The sequence below is a fragment of the Pelophylax lessonae genome (assembly GCF_965119305.1).
Source record: "Pelophylax lessonae genome assembly, chromosome: 2".
Taxonomy (NCBI): domain Eukaryota; kingdom Metazoa; phylum Chordata; class Amphibia; order Anura; family Ranidae; genus Pelophylax; species Pelophylax lessonae.
The window spans coordinates 394,531,566-394,547,343 of record NC_138769.1 but is presented as its reverse complement, the minus strand read 5'-3'; the positions used below and the strand labels follow the sequence as shown (position 1 = coordinate 394,547,343).

The following is a 15,778-nucleotide window of genomic DNA, read 5'->3' as shown; positions in this document are numbered from 1 at the left end:
CAGGCGGGCGCCAACTCCTGACAGAACCCCTCTCCACCGGAGTGGGGGGGCTGTCGAACAATGTGGACGCCGTGACTCTGCTGGTCATTGGCGTCCAGGCGAGACGTTTAACTCGCAGGGTCAGTCCGCGTCCAGTGGGACTATGTCGCGGCCGACCCAGCGCGGAGCTATGGCCTGCACGCGCTCGTAGGCTGAACTGGGATGACCACTGGATCTCAACATCCAGCCCGTCGCCCAGTTTCAGCGTGCTTGCTTGAAGATCTCACAGGAACACTGGAGAAAAAAAAGCTGTCTAAAAAAGTATTTCTAAAAAAAAATCCTGCCAGGACTGAAGATCCTAGCAAGGAATCTAGGTCCTTACTCCTAACTAGACAGAAAAAAACTGATTTGCTGTAGCAGGAAGTGAGAGGATATACCCTCTGGGACTGCCCCTAGGGTGTGGCCAGAACATTTTCTTTCCTGTCTAGTCCTACTCCTGTAGAGGGCAGTATAACCCGAGTTGATATTAATCAAGGAGGACTACGTCTGTCAATGAGCGACAGCTGGTAAAATGCTCAGTGTGCATGAGGCCTAAAGGAAGCAACTTGTAAGAAAAAGAATAGCATACTGGCATCTCCTGTGTCTCCTACTTTACCTCTGTTACAGTGTTGCAATCTTTACCAGTCTGTCTAGGATTTGACACTTCCAGGAACATTGAATTTCCCCTATCTACTGTCACACACTGTGGTTCCATCCTTCAAACTCTAATTGTACATCACAGCTGTAGTTACATCATCAATCCTGTAGTTACGTAGGGATTGGCAGAAGAAACTTCAGCCTATGGTGGAGGACTCAGGCATCCAACCCCTCCAGTTGTGTACAATGTTAAAGAGTCTTTCAAAGACTGCAGCACTAAAACGTGGATGGGAGGACTAAGACGTGCCATAGAAGAGGTGAGTATTACAGCAATTTCTTGTGCAGAAATCTTTTGGCCGCATTTTTTTTTTTTGAGAGCTTAAGATGGTTGCTCAACACTGCTTAGATTGGCTGGGTTTGCTTTACACGGAGATCTATGGTCTTCAGTAACATCAGACTTGTAAATGAGCGTGAGGAGAAAGAAAATATGGTCTGCATTACTAAGCAGGAAGCAAAGTATGGAAATACAATAGGCAGCTATGGCTGCTCATATCTATCTTTTCCAAAGCCACACACAGAAGCAAGGTTTTGAAATCATTAATGCTCACTAATAAAATCGAATTAAATAAAATTTAAGCTCACAGGAACACAACATAGATGTGTTCAATCCAAGCAGAAAGTGAAAATGTTTGGTGCATGACATTGTATATGGCTGCTGCTTTTGATTGTAAGAGCCACCATTGCTCTTATCAGGTGAACTATATGGTAACAGAGAGCTGAATGACAAATGATACTGCATTGTGTCATATGTGTAGCCATGTCTATAAGGCCCCGTTTACACCTGAGTAATTTTCTGCTTGAAGCTTGTAGCCCTAAAACACTAAACAGGCCAAACCCTATTAATTTCAATGTTTCCTGTTCATATATAAGCGTTCTGTCACCTGAAGCAAAACGCTTATGGGTCATAAAAGTACATGAGCTTCTTTTTGGCAGATTGGGCCCCATAGACTTCAATGGGAATGCCTTAAGATGTGCGTCATGAGGTTTTTACAAGCACCCTGATGCTTGTTTTCTGCTCAACGCAGCTCTCCACCCCTTATCTCCTCCGCCTAGTGCTTTCTATTGGCTAAACAAAAACACCTGCAGCTGTAAAATGCTTGTAATACCCCTCCAAAAAAATGGCCAAAAGCGCTCAAAGAAAAACGCCTGAACGACGCTCTGCTCAGGTGGAAATGCAGCCTTACAGTCAGTTCTAAGAATGTTCCCATCTGCACAAATTATCCATTTATAGCTAGATAAAGTTGCTTTCTAAAAAGTCTATTTGTTTCCAAAGAAATAGCTGACTTGGCTCTTGGCTGAGAGTCAAATCTATAGTGTTCATTTTAGGACATCCCTCCTACACACCTTTGATCTATCCTTGTAACCACCCACACCCAAAGCCAGACCTCATCTGCCTGACATCACTGTATTCAGAACTGTAGGATCTGTAGCAGGAAAGAGGTGATTATACTAGGTCAGGAGGACCAATCTAGGAGGAAGACACATGTAGAAAAGATTTATGTAGGAGGATATCATATGCATAGTTTTTCATTTTGTCAGGCTTGCACAACTGAAGAGCATGAGAGGATATCATAACTTCAGAAATGCCTGAAATTCTGGCCTGGAACTGTCTAATTATCCACTCTTCTCTAGTGACAGTGCAAAGATAAGTGTGGATGTGCAATTTACAGCACACAGAAAAAGAAAATAAATGTTAAGATCTGCATTTCTTCCTGACATCCAAATGGCATCTAATCTGTAGAGCTCATTGATCATGACAACATAGATTCCAGATTAGGTTTTTTAAGAGGAAGTAAACTATTTCACAGAAAAACTTCAACTGTGCTTCTGCACAGGGTCTGAACAACAAAAACAGGATTGCAAAAAGAAAACTAAAAATGGTAATTTATATTCTAAAAATGACTTCTGAAACTAGACACTTTCTTTCATTCAGCTTTTCACTCACCTGTCCTGTTTGGTGCAATTCTTACTGTATAATAGTAAGGACAAAATATGTTATTTGGGTATGAAGAGTGTGGTTTGTAGATAGAAATGTTGGCTTATTTAAATATTGTAGCAATTCATGAAAAAATTTAAGCTTTCCAAGCCCTTGTTTGTGCATTCCCCTCATTCCATGTCAGAAAATACTAGTTACATTCCTTAACACTGCTGAGCCAGCACTGACTGGATTATGAGTTAGTGGAGCATCTTAAATACAGAGTTGTACTGCACAATCCAACAAAGTTTAAAAAAAAGAAAAAAGAAAAAAGTTCCTTCTCCTTACACAGCACCCTTGTAACAGAGAAAGCAGAAGAAAGAAGTGTGCAAGCTAAACTTGTGAAGTAAAAACAGCTTGTCAAGGACTGGTCCTCATCAAGTCACACTAAGTTAGCTTTCTGAAAGTCAACCTACAATATCTGTATAAAGTTTGCATGTAACCCGAAGGGCCAGAAGCATAACTAGAACCTTCAGGACACCAATGCAAGAATTTATAAAGGCCCGCCCCCAGCCGGGAACCTTTCCTCCTGAGCCCAATGGCATAACGCTAGGGCCTGGTTGCAAGTGCGACCATTGTGACTCTGGTAGTTCGGCCAATGGTGTTAGTAGTAGTTTATTTATGTTATTTTATTTTTTATAATTTTTTTTTACAGTTTTTAAGAGCCCTGAAGGGGAATTTGGTGAAATATCAGTTGTCTAAACAAATGTTTTACCTCAGACATGTGGTAAATGTGTCACGGGCGCAAATGGGGGCTAACCAACCTAAATAAATTAATTTCTGTGTTGTCGGCTGCTTCTAAGGTGACTCTACTGTTGTGTGAGTGTAAGGACACATGTCTTGTAACTAATTACTGCATTTTAAGGCATGTGGTAGGAGTGTTTATATAAGAATTACTTTGGACTGGGCTAGGTAATATAAATCCTACAAGCCAGATGCTTTTCTTGACAGTATAAGACACAGCCAAGTGATCTAATTGCTTGAATCAGTCTTAGGTCAAAGGTTATCTTTAATAGTGGTCTTATTGTATGTTCTAAATACTGAATCTAATAAGCAATACAATGCTGCCCCCTTTGGAGATGTTACTAAATGCAGTCTTGGGGTAACTCAGTATTTTCCAATATAAATATATCTATTGTATTAAATATATAATATTATAAATGGCTTACCAGATCCAATAACTGCCAGGGTACATGATGGAGATATAGATGGACATTTATGTATGTACTGAGAGTATGGACAAGTTTATATGTTGTGTTTTATGATTACTCTTAAATATAAAGAAATCATCCTTTAATTTTATTATCCAAAGTATTGGATTAATTAAAGAGGCGTGACTATGACCTCACCAGTTAATGTATAAAATGTCCCAACCAATGGGGATAATGTTCCTCCCTCTGGGTTTAACTTATGGTAATTTTAATAGTCCTTTGTTCAATACAATATAAAAAGGAGAACCCAGATGTGAGACATGACATTACTGACAACACACATTACACCTACAACACACACGCTACTCACATCCATTTATACTTCTCTACACATACTCCATCTTGCTCCATCATTTATCTGAAACTTTGAGGGACGCCAAACGAAAATCCTCCCTAACTGGCCACCATTTTAAGAAGGCATCCATCTTAAGGACTCTGGTAATGACCATTTGAAGCTAGCAGCCATCTTAAGTGTGGTAAATATACCTTGCTGTTTATTTGATATTATTCAATATTGTTTATTTCCTTCCTTATATGTTTTATATTGCATATTTAAGGGTAATAAGATTACAATCCCAGCCATATAAACCATAGTAGATTTTTCTCTAAAAAGCCAATTTTTGTTTTTATACATTTTTATTAATATCAGATTTAGCGCATTATTTGCGATTTTAGTCTCCCGTTTTGCATAGCTTATTCTCGCTCCATCTGCAGTGGAGTGATTGTCGGCTGCGCGATTCGCAGACAATTGTGGTCTGATTATGTAGAACACTTACCTATGGTTTATGCTATACCTGAGAAAAGGTAATCTTGTTTCATTTTTACTTTCATCATTGAGATACATTTCACATTGCATTTATCGTTTGTATTTTATGTAAAGTTATCTTTTTGTGTTACCTTAAGTCTGATCATTTATTGTGAATACATGCCTTGTGAATAAATATTTTTATATATTCCATACTGTAGACTGTACTAAGATTGGTATATGCTTTTAAAAAGAAATTAATCAATTAAAAAGAATTCGCTACATATTGATGTGTGGAAATAAGTTGAGATTCTTCCACCTTACAGATCTTTGCTTATTGACCTAAATAGACACTGTTCTATTCAGAGCAGTATAAATATTCTGACAGGTCAATGATGGTTTGGGGAGGCACATCCATGGGGGGGGATGCACAGACCTCTACAGGCTAGACAATGGCACCCTGACTGCCATTAGGTATTGGGATGAAATCCCTGGACCCACTGTCAAACCCTACGCTGGTGCAGTGGGTCCTGGGTTCCTCCTGGTGCACGACAATGCCCTGCCTTATATGGCGAGAGTATGCCGCCAGTTCCTGGAGGATGAAAGAATTATTACTATAGAATGGTCCCACGCTCGACTCACCTAAATCCAATAGAACATCTCTGGAACATTATGTTTCGGTCCACCCGACACCACCAGGTTGCACCTCAGTCTCTTCAGGAGCTCAGTGATGCCCTGGTCCAGATCTGGGAGGAAATACCCCAGGACACCATTCGTCGCCTCATTAGAAACATTCCCCGACATTGTCAGGCATGCATACAAGCACATGGGGGCCATACAAACTACTTAGTACCATTTTGAGTTGCTGCAATGAAATTTCAGAAAAATGGACTAGCCTGCTGCATCATTTTTTTCACTTTGATTTTCGGGGTGTCTCTAAATTCAGCCCTCTGTAGGTTGATAGTTTTCATTTCCATCAAACGATGTGACATCCTTTAGTTCCTAACATATTACCCAGTTCATATTAGTACAGATATCCAGCATGATAATTTTCCCCACTGAGATCTGATGTGTTTTAAAAAGTGTTCCTTTTTTTGAGAAGTGTATTTCAACACCACTGTGTACTGTGTCCATATATTTAAGCATGAATCCAAACTATTAAATTAAAATGTCCATCCATGCAAAGTGGTAATTCCTTGTACATAATCACTCCCTTTCATATAATATTATCCAATTCCGTGCTGTGCATGCTGTCCACCACAAATTTTATGTGTAATCCTCCACCATTACAAAATTCTTACTCACCAGATAACCATCAATTATAAGCATGATCATCCAATCCACAAGGGATCCTGTGTCCACTTATTTGATCTCTCCTCTCACTCAGTCATGTAACAAGAGAATGCCATCAATGCGCAGCATATTTACTCAATCTATATATAAAACCATACAACACTGCTAACTTACATTTAACCATTTTACACTGATCATTTTGCATGAATATAGCGTGATCAGGAAGCTCAGCTCATTATTCATGTGAAACGCGCATATGTGCAGTGGTGCGATGCATACATAATTTCCTGCCCCTGGGTAACACCGAATCCAAGAAATGGAAGGCACGCTGGCTTCACTGCACGAAGCGGCATGACAGTCACAGATATGGATTGCTGGATAGACTTAGTGCCGGTCAGAGGGCACTTTTAAATGTGAGTTGGCATTTTTATACTGGATGTTTTTATATATAGTATATATTGAATAAATATGTTGCGCAATGATGGAATTCCAATGTTACATTTTTTATCCAACCCTGGTTACAGTACTGGTATTTATGATAAAGATTCTTACCCTGACACTATTACTTTAAAGGACTGCTATATCAGCAACAATAAACAAAAATGCACTATGAGTTACTATTAACACACACAGAGGGAGATATACTGAAACTGGAGCACTCAAAATCTGGTGCATCTGTGCATGGTAGCCAATCAACCTCTAACTTCAGCTTATTCAATTAAGCTTTGACAATAAAACCTGGAAGCTAATTGGTTCCTATGAAGAGCTGCACCAGATTTTGCACTCTCCAGTTTTAGTAACTCTCTGCCACACGTATGAAAAGTATCCACACAGAGTAATTTGAATATTAAAGGGGTTGTAAACTCCCTTTTTTTTTTTTAAATACAAATAACAAACATGCCTATGCAGACCTGCTCTGTGTAATTATTTTCCACAGAGCAGCCCTGATCCTCTTCTTCTAGGGTGCCCCGCTGGCGTTCCAAGCCCCTCATCTTCATCCACCCATGCATTCTAGCTCCTGAGTCCAACTGCTGCGTCCAAGGACACAAACAGCGGGACTCGATCCCACCCCCAATGGCGAATGGCTCCTGCTGCTGTCAATCTGTCCAAGAGGAGAGAGACAGCGACTGGAGCCGCTGCGCTCATGCACATCGCAGGATCGGATTGGGCTCAGGTAAGAAAATGGGGGGTCTGGGGGGAGCTGCAGCACATAAGGCTTTTCACCTTCATACATAGAATGCATAAAGGTGAAAAACCTTAAGGCTTTACAACTACTTTAAGGTCCCAGTCACACCAGTAGATCAAAGCTCTAAAAACTCTCAACATCCTAAATCCCATGCATTTCATTATTGGCTGTTCACAAATGAGCGCTCAAATGCCTGTAGCTTGAATCCTGACTCTAAAAAAGCTACATGAGCTACATTTGAGACAAATTTGGGTGTTTTTGGCACCACAGACTTCAATGGGAACAATGATATTCAAGGCTTTTTTAGCCTGTAAAAACAGATCTCCTCCCCTTAATGCTTCCCATTTGCTAAAACAAAAGGGGCTAAGGCTTGCATACACATTTAAAACACTTGGTATATGCTTCTAAAATGCTTGTGTATGAACAAAATTTGACTGAAAATTGCTCTGCTCAGGTGTGAATGAAGCCATAAAGCCTAAATACATGAAAAAAAAAAGAAATGATGGTTATGTCCAGGGGCAGAGAATTAGGGTGTAAATACTTACCTTACTCCAGCCGGCTCCATCCAGCGTTGCAACCGGTCCCCAGCAGCTGCTCTGTAAGCTGCGATCAACTTCAAAAACACGAAAACTTCCTAAATGTACAATACAGGAGTAATGTCCATGTATAATACATGATGGCACAGAGGCTCTGCCCACAGATTGTAGCTTTGGACCGGGGAGAGTGCTTGAGCCTATGGGAGCAGGGAGAAAGTATGTGATGCAAGTAATTAACCCTTGCGGTGAAGAGTTGGACTTTATTATTTATGTAGTTTTCTAGTGCAGAGTGAAGGCAACAGAATGTCAATCGGTCATTTTTGTTTATGGGAGTACAAGACAAAAAGGTTAAATGTTGAAAAATATCAGTCATTCACAATATACCCCCTCTTCGTTCTGCTTGGATAATCTGAAAATTTCACATATTTATCTATGAATAGCTATGAAAACTATTTTACATAAACCACACTATGTAAAATAATTTACAGTAGTGGTCCTTTAAGGATTTCCAATCAGGTTCAAATGCTTTCAGCTATTTAACCTACAGTTCCTTCCATGATGTTTGTTTCTGATGACTGCTGTTGCTAGAATGGGTAACTTCGCTTGAATGATGGCTTAGTATGGTATGTCATGGAATCAGTGACTCAAGAAAGAGAATGGGAGTGTAAGGATTTCAGCTGTGAAAAAACATTTCTTCAGTGTTTCTGATGTAGTTGCCTTTATCAAAGATTAGATGCTGATTAGTGGTGAGCAAAATGCTGGACTTTGTGAGTATGATATGCATGATATACTTGAGGCTACATTCACACCTGAGTATCATTTTCAGGCGTTTTTTTTTTTTGGCGTTTTTTTTGCAAGTGTTTGGAGTCAGGCATTGACATCTAAAAAAAACGCTTGTAATCTGCCGAAAAAGAAGCTCATGTACATTGAGCTTCAGGTGTTTTGCTTCAGGTGACAAAATGCTCATATGTGAACAGGGGCCATGGAAATAAAGGGATTTTGCCTGTTGGGCGTTTTGAGACTTCAGAGTCGAGCGTTTTTTTACGAGCTGAAAAACGCTCAGGTGTGAACAGGGCCTAAATAGTTTTACAAATTGCATCACACTAAATGCAGGTGCCAAATAAGTATGAAAATGCCCATCAAACAGTTCCCATTGTTTTCAAACAGAACAGGCACTTAGCAGTAATTTAATCTAGAATTTCGCAAACAGAGCGTCTTGTACAGTATACAGCTTGATTTATCTGTCTGACCCAGGGCCTTCTTTAACATAGGGGAAACGGGGCAACTGCCCTGGGCCCAATCCAGCTGCGGCTGCCCGCTAGTTTAGGCCACGATGACGGTATTGCAGAGGACACGGGAGGCTGTGTTCCTAAGCCAGCCAGCAGAGAGGGGGCGGGATCGGGAGCTTCACTGATGCTCTGACCCCCGCCCCATGCAGCCTGTATGCTCAGAAGTGAGCAGCTAAAGTGAGATCAGAGTGGGAGCCCTGCCCTCCGACTTCTGAAAGTGTATTATGAGCCCAGTTGGCCAGGTATGTCCTTACACCTATAGAATGCCTGCTACCCTGAAACCCTGAGCTGTGTTATTCAACTGTATAGGTGTGCATTGTTGAAAGTTCTCTGACCATCTCCTGCAGTATGTTTGCAGTCTTTAACCATCTCCTGTAGTATGTCTGCAGTCTCTGACCATCTCCTGTAGTATGTCTGCAGCCTCTGATCAGCTCCTGTTCCATGTCTGCAGTCTCTGACCTAGGGTTGCCACCTCATCCCTTTAAACCAGGACACACATTAATTACACAGGTTCTGTGGCTGATTAAGGTGGTAATTAACCACTTTAGCCCCGGAGGATTTGGCTGCTTAATGACCAGGCCATTTTTTTTTTTAACTTGGCACTGCGCGACTTTAACTGACAATTGTGCGGTCATGCAATGCTGTACCCAAACTAAATTTACGTCCTTTTTTCCCCACAAACAGAGCTTTTTATTTTTTCTGATAATAAAAAAAGAACAAACATTTTGTGAAAAATTTACATTTTCTACTTTGACAGCTAAAAAATATCCAATATATTACATTTTTGTCATATATTTAGGCCAAAATGTATTTAGCTACACGCCTTTGACAATAAAAAAAAAATTCTCAATGAGCTTATTTTTAACCACTTTAAGACCGGAAGATTTTACCCCCTTCCTGACCAGGCCATATTTTCCGATTGGGCACTGCGTAACTTTAACAGACAATTGCGCAGTCGTGCAACGCTGTACCCAAATGAAATTTACGTTCCCCCCCCACAAATAGAGCTTTCTTTTGGTGGTATTTGATCACCTGTGCGATTTTTAATTTTTGAAAAAAAGAGCAACAATTTTGAAAAGAAAAAACAATATTTTTCACATTCTGATATATAACATTCCCCCCAAAAAAATTTACAAATCAAAAATTTTTAACATTTTAGGCCAATTTGTTTTCTGCTACATATTTTTGTTAAAAAAAAAAAAAAAAAAAAAAATCGCAATAAGCGTATTTTGATTGGTTTGTGCAAAAGTTACTAACTACGGGAAAGATTTGTAATTTTTTTTTTTTTTTTACTAGTAATGGCGGCAATCTGCGATTTTTTGCGGGACTGTGACATTGGGGCGGACAGATCAGACCCCTAACTGACATTTTTGACACTTTTGGGGGGACCAGTGACATTACTACAGTAATCAGTGCTAAAAACATGCACTGTTTGTACAGGGGGTTGGACAAAAATATGGAAACACTACTTGATTTGCAGGTGTGAAAGTGGCAATGTGTCGCGTTGAAGGTGGAAGTGATGTAAGGTGTTTTTGCATTCGGTGTGTGATGAAACACCTAGCTAACAGGTGGGAAGCCTCACTTTCATCATTCACTGCGTGCGCTGCTTGTTATACGAAGTCCTGTCAGAAATTTCCATAATTTTGTCCAACCCCTTTATTCTGACAGAAGGGTCTCCTCCACTGTCAGAATACACTGATCAGCACTGTAGCATGGATCGAACAAGCCTGTTCATGAGAAGTAAATCATTAGATTGACTTCTCACAAATAGGAACAATCATAGATGAGCCGAAACTTGTCCAGTCCCTGCTGAACTGGACGAATTTCGATCCATCTTTGGCCAATTTTACCCTCGGTCTTCCTGACTGAATGATCGGTCATTCCACTTCAGAAGTGGAATAAACCAGGGGCATATGATATAAAAAGTGCCCCCCAGCTATCCCAAAATGAAGGACTCTTCAAGCTCAAGACATAGGTTTGCACATGCCTGCATTACGTGGTCACAATTCTTGCCTTGTAGCCCTGGAATCCTTGGTTCCACTGGTTACCAACTGTGGCAACTGTATATTCTGTGTTCACATAGGCTTTCTTCCACAGTCCAAAAAAATACTGGTACGCTAACGGGCTTTGACATACTGGCAATTGTATGTAAACAATGAGTGAATATGTTAAACAGGATAGATGATAAACTCCTTCAGGGGAAGGCACGGATGTCAATGTCCTTTATAAAGCACAGCACAATATGTTAATATTTACTGAAACTAGTAAGTAAATAAACTACACAGCCATTGTTAGATCAGAATTCAAATCTACAGAACAGATGCTTTAAATCAGGCAATGAAATCAGTAATGTCAAGCATACATGCTCTAAATAAACATACACTATACACAGATTCTGATATTGCTGCTCTTGTAGGAGTTCCAAAAGGCGATCGTGTTGCCACATGCACAGAAAATACTGTAAGAGGAGTGTGGTAGGGACAATAGACCGTGAGCTGCTTGAAACGTAGGGACCAATGTCTTTGATGTCCATGTACTCTGTAATGCACTACTTACTATATCATTGCTATATAAATAACTATAAAAATACTCACTCGTAAGGCAGCAACAACAGTAATGGTAATAATTGATAGATAGATTTCAAAAGCAATTTTAATAGTAAAGATCATCTCTTCTGTAGAGATTCTGTAGTCTGCAAAAATTCAGCACCAGTAATAATATAAATGTACTATCTTGGCTACTAGGTATTCTTTGTTGATGAATATAAAGTATTATTGCAATTATGCACATTCTAATTTCTAGTTTGACATACGTGTGTGACTATATGTGAAATATTTTAATTTGATAAACTAGGTTATGTTATTCCATACCATAAATAATGGAATATCTCACCTTGTATTCCATATAATCGGTTTAACCGTGACCGTCGTGCTTCGTCACTGTACGGTACTGCCAACCAGGGCATCTCACTGAAATACTGCTTAAATGATTCTTCTGACCTGAGTAAAAAAAACAAAAAAATCTGGTCATGTCACAATTTTAGTAGTTTTAATGCACACTGTAAGATGATGTAACTTGTCTCCACTGACACCAGGAATTCTGTACTCTATACAGAACCAAGTAATAGAATGCTAAAGGAGCAGCATTTTTACAGGACTTGAGAACAGCATTTTAGAAAAAGAAGGTGGTTGTCCAGATAACCTACAGGGTGTGTTGTCTGTAAAGAAACCAGAGCAAGAACAGGGACAAGCACTTTGTTGAAAACCAAAGACGCAAAGGACAGACCACAGGGAAGGACAAGAAACTGGTAGTGGCTTGTGTCCACAGCAAAACACAGGTAGCTGAGATGTGCTGGAAGGATAATAGGCAAGTAAGTGGCCTTGATGTCCACAGAGGCCACGAAGGCTCACCAATGGGGGATAGCAATGACTTACCCCATAGATTTCATTATAAAAAGTAATGAGCAAAGATTTGAGTAGAATCTCTGAAACTATTAATCTCTGGAACAATGGCCATGACTCAGAAGAGGGAAGTTGTGCCAGAGAGTTGAGGCCTACCAGGCCTAGCAGAGACCATGGAAAATTAGACTATATTAAATGTGGCAGAGTTGAAACTTTAGCTTGTAGGCCCCTGATACTACGTTTGGGACCAAGTCTGAAATGTGTACAGATAGGAAAGCTGGACTTGATTTTAGGCATATAATATACACTCACCTGGCAAAGGAGATGTGATGGAGGGCTAAATAAACAAATCCTGGGAACAGAAGCCTAAGTTTTTGCAGCTGAACCTAACAACTCTGACAGGCTACAGGCCAGGGCCTGCTAAGGCTAAGACATCCATAGCACCAGAATGTCTTACAAAGGGATAGGAAGAGAAATTGCTGAAGCTACAGAACAGCCCCTGCTTCTTAGGTAACTCCTCCTCAATAGGGCATTGTGTGCAAAGCATTGAGGAACAATGCATTTGGAGACTTGAGAACCCAGGCTGAGAACTTTAGAGAAAGCCGAAGAAGATTGCTCCAGGCCTAGACATGTCCTTAAGCTTAGGAAATATGTCCGCAGAATGACCCTCCCCATGTAACAACTCATTCAGAAAAATAGGGTACACTCCAAATGCAGATGTAGGAAAATAAAAAAGAGAGGAAGGCGAAGAAGTAAACTTTCAATGCCTGCCTGAGTCCGTCATCATGGCAGAGATTTCTCCCAAAAATCTGACTTAGCTGCAGGAGTTTCTTACCTGGGTAAGGCTTCTTTCAGACGGCCGCTCCGCTGCTTTAGTCCGCTGCGGGACTTTTTTTTTTTTTTCACGGAGCGGATGACATTTGTGTCATCGGCTCCGTGTGCCCGCATATCATCCCATCCATTTGCGGATGATATGCGGACATAATGTAAGTATATGGCATTGCGGATGTCAGCAGGATGACACCGCTGACATCCAATTTTCCTTCCTTTCCGTTTTTTACACGGATGAAAAAATAGGGTTCTGTTCCATTCCAAAAAACGGAACAGAACTGAAAGGAGGAAAATCGGATGTCAGCGGATGGTATTCCGCTGACATCCGCAGTGCCATTCACTTACATTAAAGTCCGCAAATCATCCGCAAAAAAATAGGATGATTTGTGGACACACAGAGCGGCCGTGTGAAAGGACCCTAATGTAGATGAGGGGGTCACGTCTAAAAAAGCTAAGCAGACACTTAGGCAGGCCATTCAGTGTGCAGATTTCCCCATCTACACGCTCAGTGTGGATTGTGGAATCCCTCCCACAGCGCTAATATGTTGTGGAGAATACAATGTAGATAATACAACGATTAGTATTGCCAGCTATAGCCTGAGAGACCTGGGAGAGCCACTACAGATGAGCATAGCACTGAATTGAGTGAGGGCTCGGGTAAGTATAAGGGGGGGGGATATATTTTTAGGACGTTTGAAACGTCCGTTCAGTCGCGTTTGTACCCGCGTTTAGCGGGCGTTTAGCAGCGTTTGTGGGCGTTTGCGTTTAGAAGCGTTCCAAGAGGTCATAAAATTATTCCCCTTTAAAATGGAAAAACGCGAACGCTAAACACGGGTCATCGAGTTCAGATGCGTTCGGACGCGTTCGGACGCGTTCGCGCGTTTGAAACGCCGGGAAACACACGTTCGAACGCAAATAATTGCGTTCTAAAAACAGTCCCTGAACGCAACTGCCTGCAAATGACTGTAAACGACCTGGTGTACATGGACAGATAAGATAAAATGTAGATGGGTTCAGGGGCTTCTGAAAAAAAACGCCCAACTGCTCCTAAACGGCCATTTCCAGCGTCCCGTGTACATGGAGCCTAACTGGTAAAAAGTTCTTCAGTTCTAAAATTTAGATATGTTTACACAGAGAAAATGTGTTTCCATGGCTGACAACCATAATACCTTTCACTGCAATGTGTTTAGCTATAACACAAAAAAAAAAAAAAAAATGTTTTCTGGAAAAGTGATTAGTCGCCTGACAGTGTTTTCCTTCCAGGACTTTTCAGCTGTTGCCAGCTAATATCATCTCACCAAGATTAAGTTTACTGTCCCCAGATATATGAAATAAATTGGCAGGTGTTCTCCGTTACTCTGTCTCTCATTTTCTTGCTGGGTTATTGAGCATATAACTTTCAGTTATACTGCAGACACAGACTACGCTGGCATTCATTTACACCTTTGACTGTTCTGTTGATAGGTCCACTGATAAATTGATACAAGCAGTTTTTAAATCACACAAAACATTTCATTTACACTGCACAAAATTTAAGGAACACTTTTTTTTCCAGAGTATAGCATCCAGTCAATTAAACTCCTGGGATTTTGATCTGGTCAGTTAGGTAGCAGAGGGGTTTGTTAATCCGTTTCAGTTGCTTTGGTATTAATAAAATTACCAGGGGCACTAGATGGGCAACAATGAAACGACCTCCAAAACAAAATGGTTTTACACGTGTAGGCCGCTGAAATGTACTTTCTCACACATTTTCTGACTGTTTTTCACTAGTTTTGCATTTGGCTACGGTCAGTGTCACTACTAATAGCATGAGGTGATATCTGGACCCTACAGAGGTTGCACAGGCATTTCTACTCCTCCAGGATGGCACATCAATACATGCAATTGCCAGAAGGTTTGCGGTGTCTCCCATCACAGTCTCAAGAGCATGGAGGAGATTCCAGGAGACAGCCAGTTACTCTAGGAGAGCTGGACAGAGCCAAAGAAGGTCCTTAACCCATTAGCAGGACTGGTATCTGCTCCTTTGTGCAAGGAGGAACAGGATGAACAGTGTCAGAGCCCTACAAAATTACCTCCATCAGGCCACCAATGTGAATGTCTCTGACCAAACAATCAGAAACCGACTTCATCAGGGTGACATGAGGGCTCAACGTCCTCCAATGGGCCTGTGTTTAATGCCCGGCACAGTGGAGCTCGATTTGCATTTGCTATTAAACACCATTGGCGCGCTCTGCTTTTCACACATAAGAGCAGGTTCACCCTGAGCACATGGGATAGATGTGAAAGGGTCTGGAGAAGCTGTGGAGAACGTTATGTAACATCGTTCAGCATGACCGGTTTGGTGGTTGGTCAGTGATGGTCTGGGGAGAACATAAAAACTTATTGCAGTGCTGCATATTATATAAAATTATCTCTCTGTTATAAATGATACACTAAAGGAGATAAAAAAAGGGATGTGTCCTTAATCACAAAAAAGTGTCCTTCATATCAAATCCAAGTGCAGATAAATATCAATCTCAGGTGTCACCCGTGGTGTCTTGCCTCCACCATATAGCTGAAATGCAAACTCATTGGAACCCATTGGTGTCTATATTATCGGTTAGCAACAACGCATCCAGCTACTAGTGATGTTCCTC

The 15,778-nt window shown here is 40.8% G+C and overlaps 1 protein-coding gene across 1 annotated transcript in view; it reads right to left on the bottom strand.

Annotated features, from left to right (window-relative positions):
- Positions 1-15,778, bottom strand: part of NXN (nucleoredoxin) — a 251,864-nt gene that overhangs the window by 85,547 nt on the left and 150,539 nt on the right. The window contains exon 5 of the mRNA XM_082244826.1: positions 11,803-11,909. Coding sequence (XP_082100952.1) covers positions 11,803-11,909 — 107 coding nt within the window. The remainder of the gene's footprint in view (positions 1-11,802; positions 11,910-15,778) is intronic.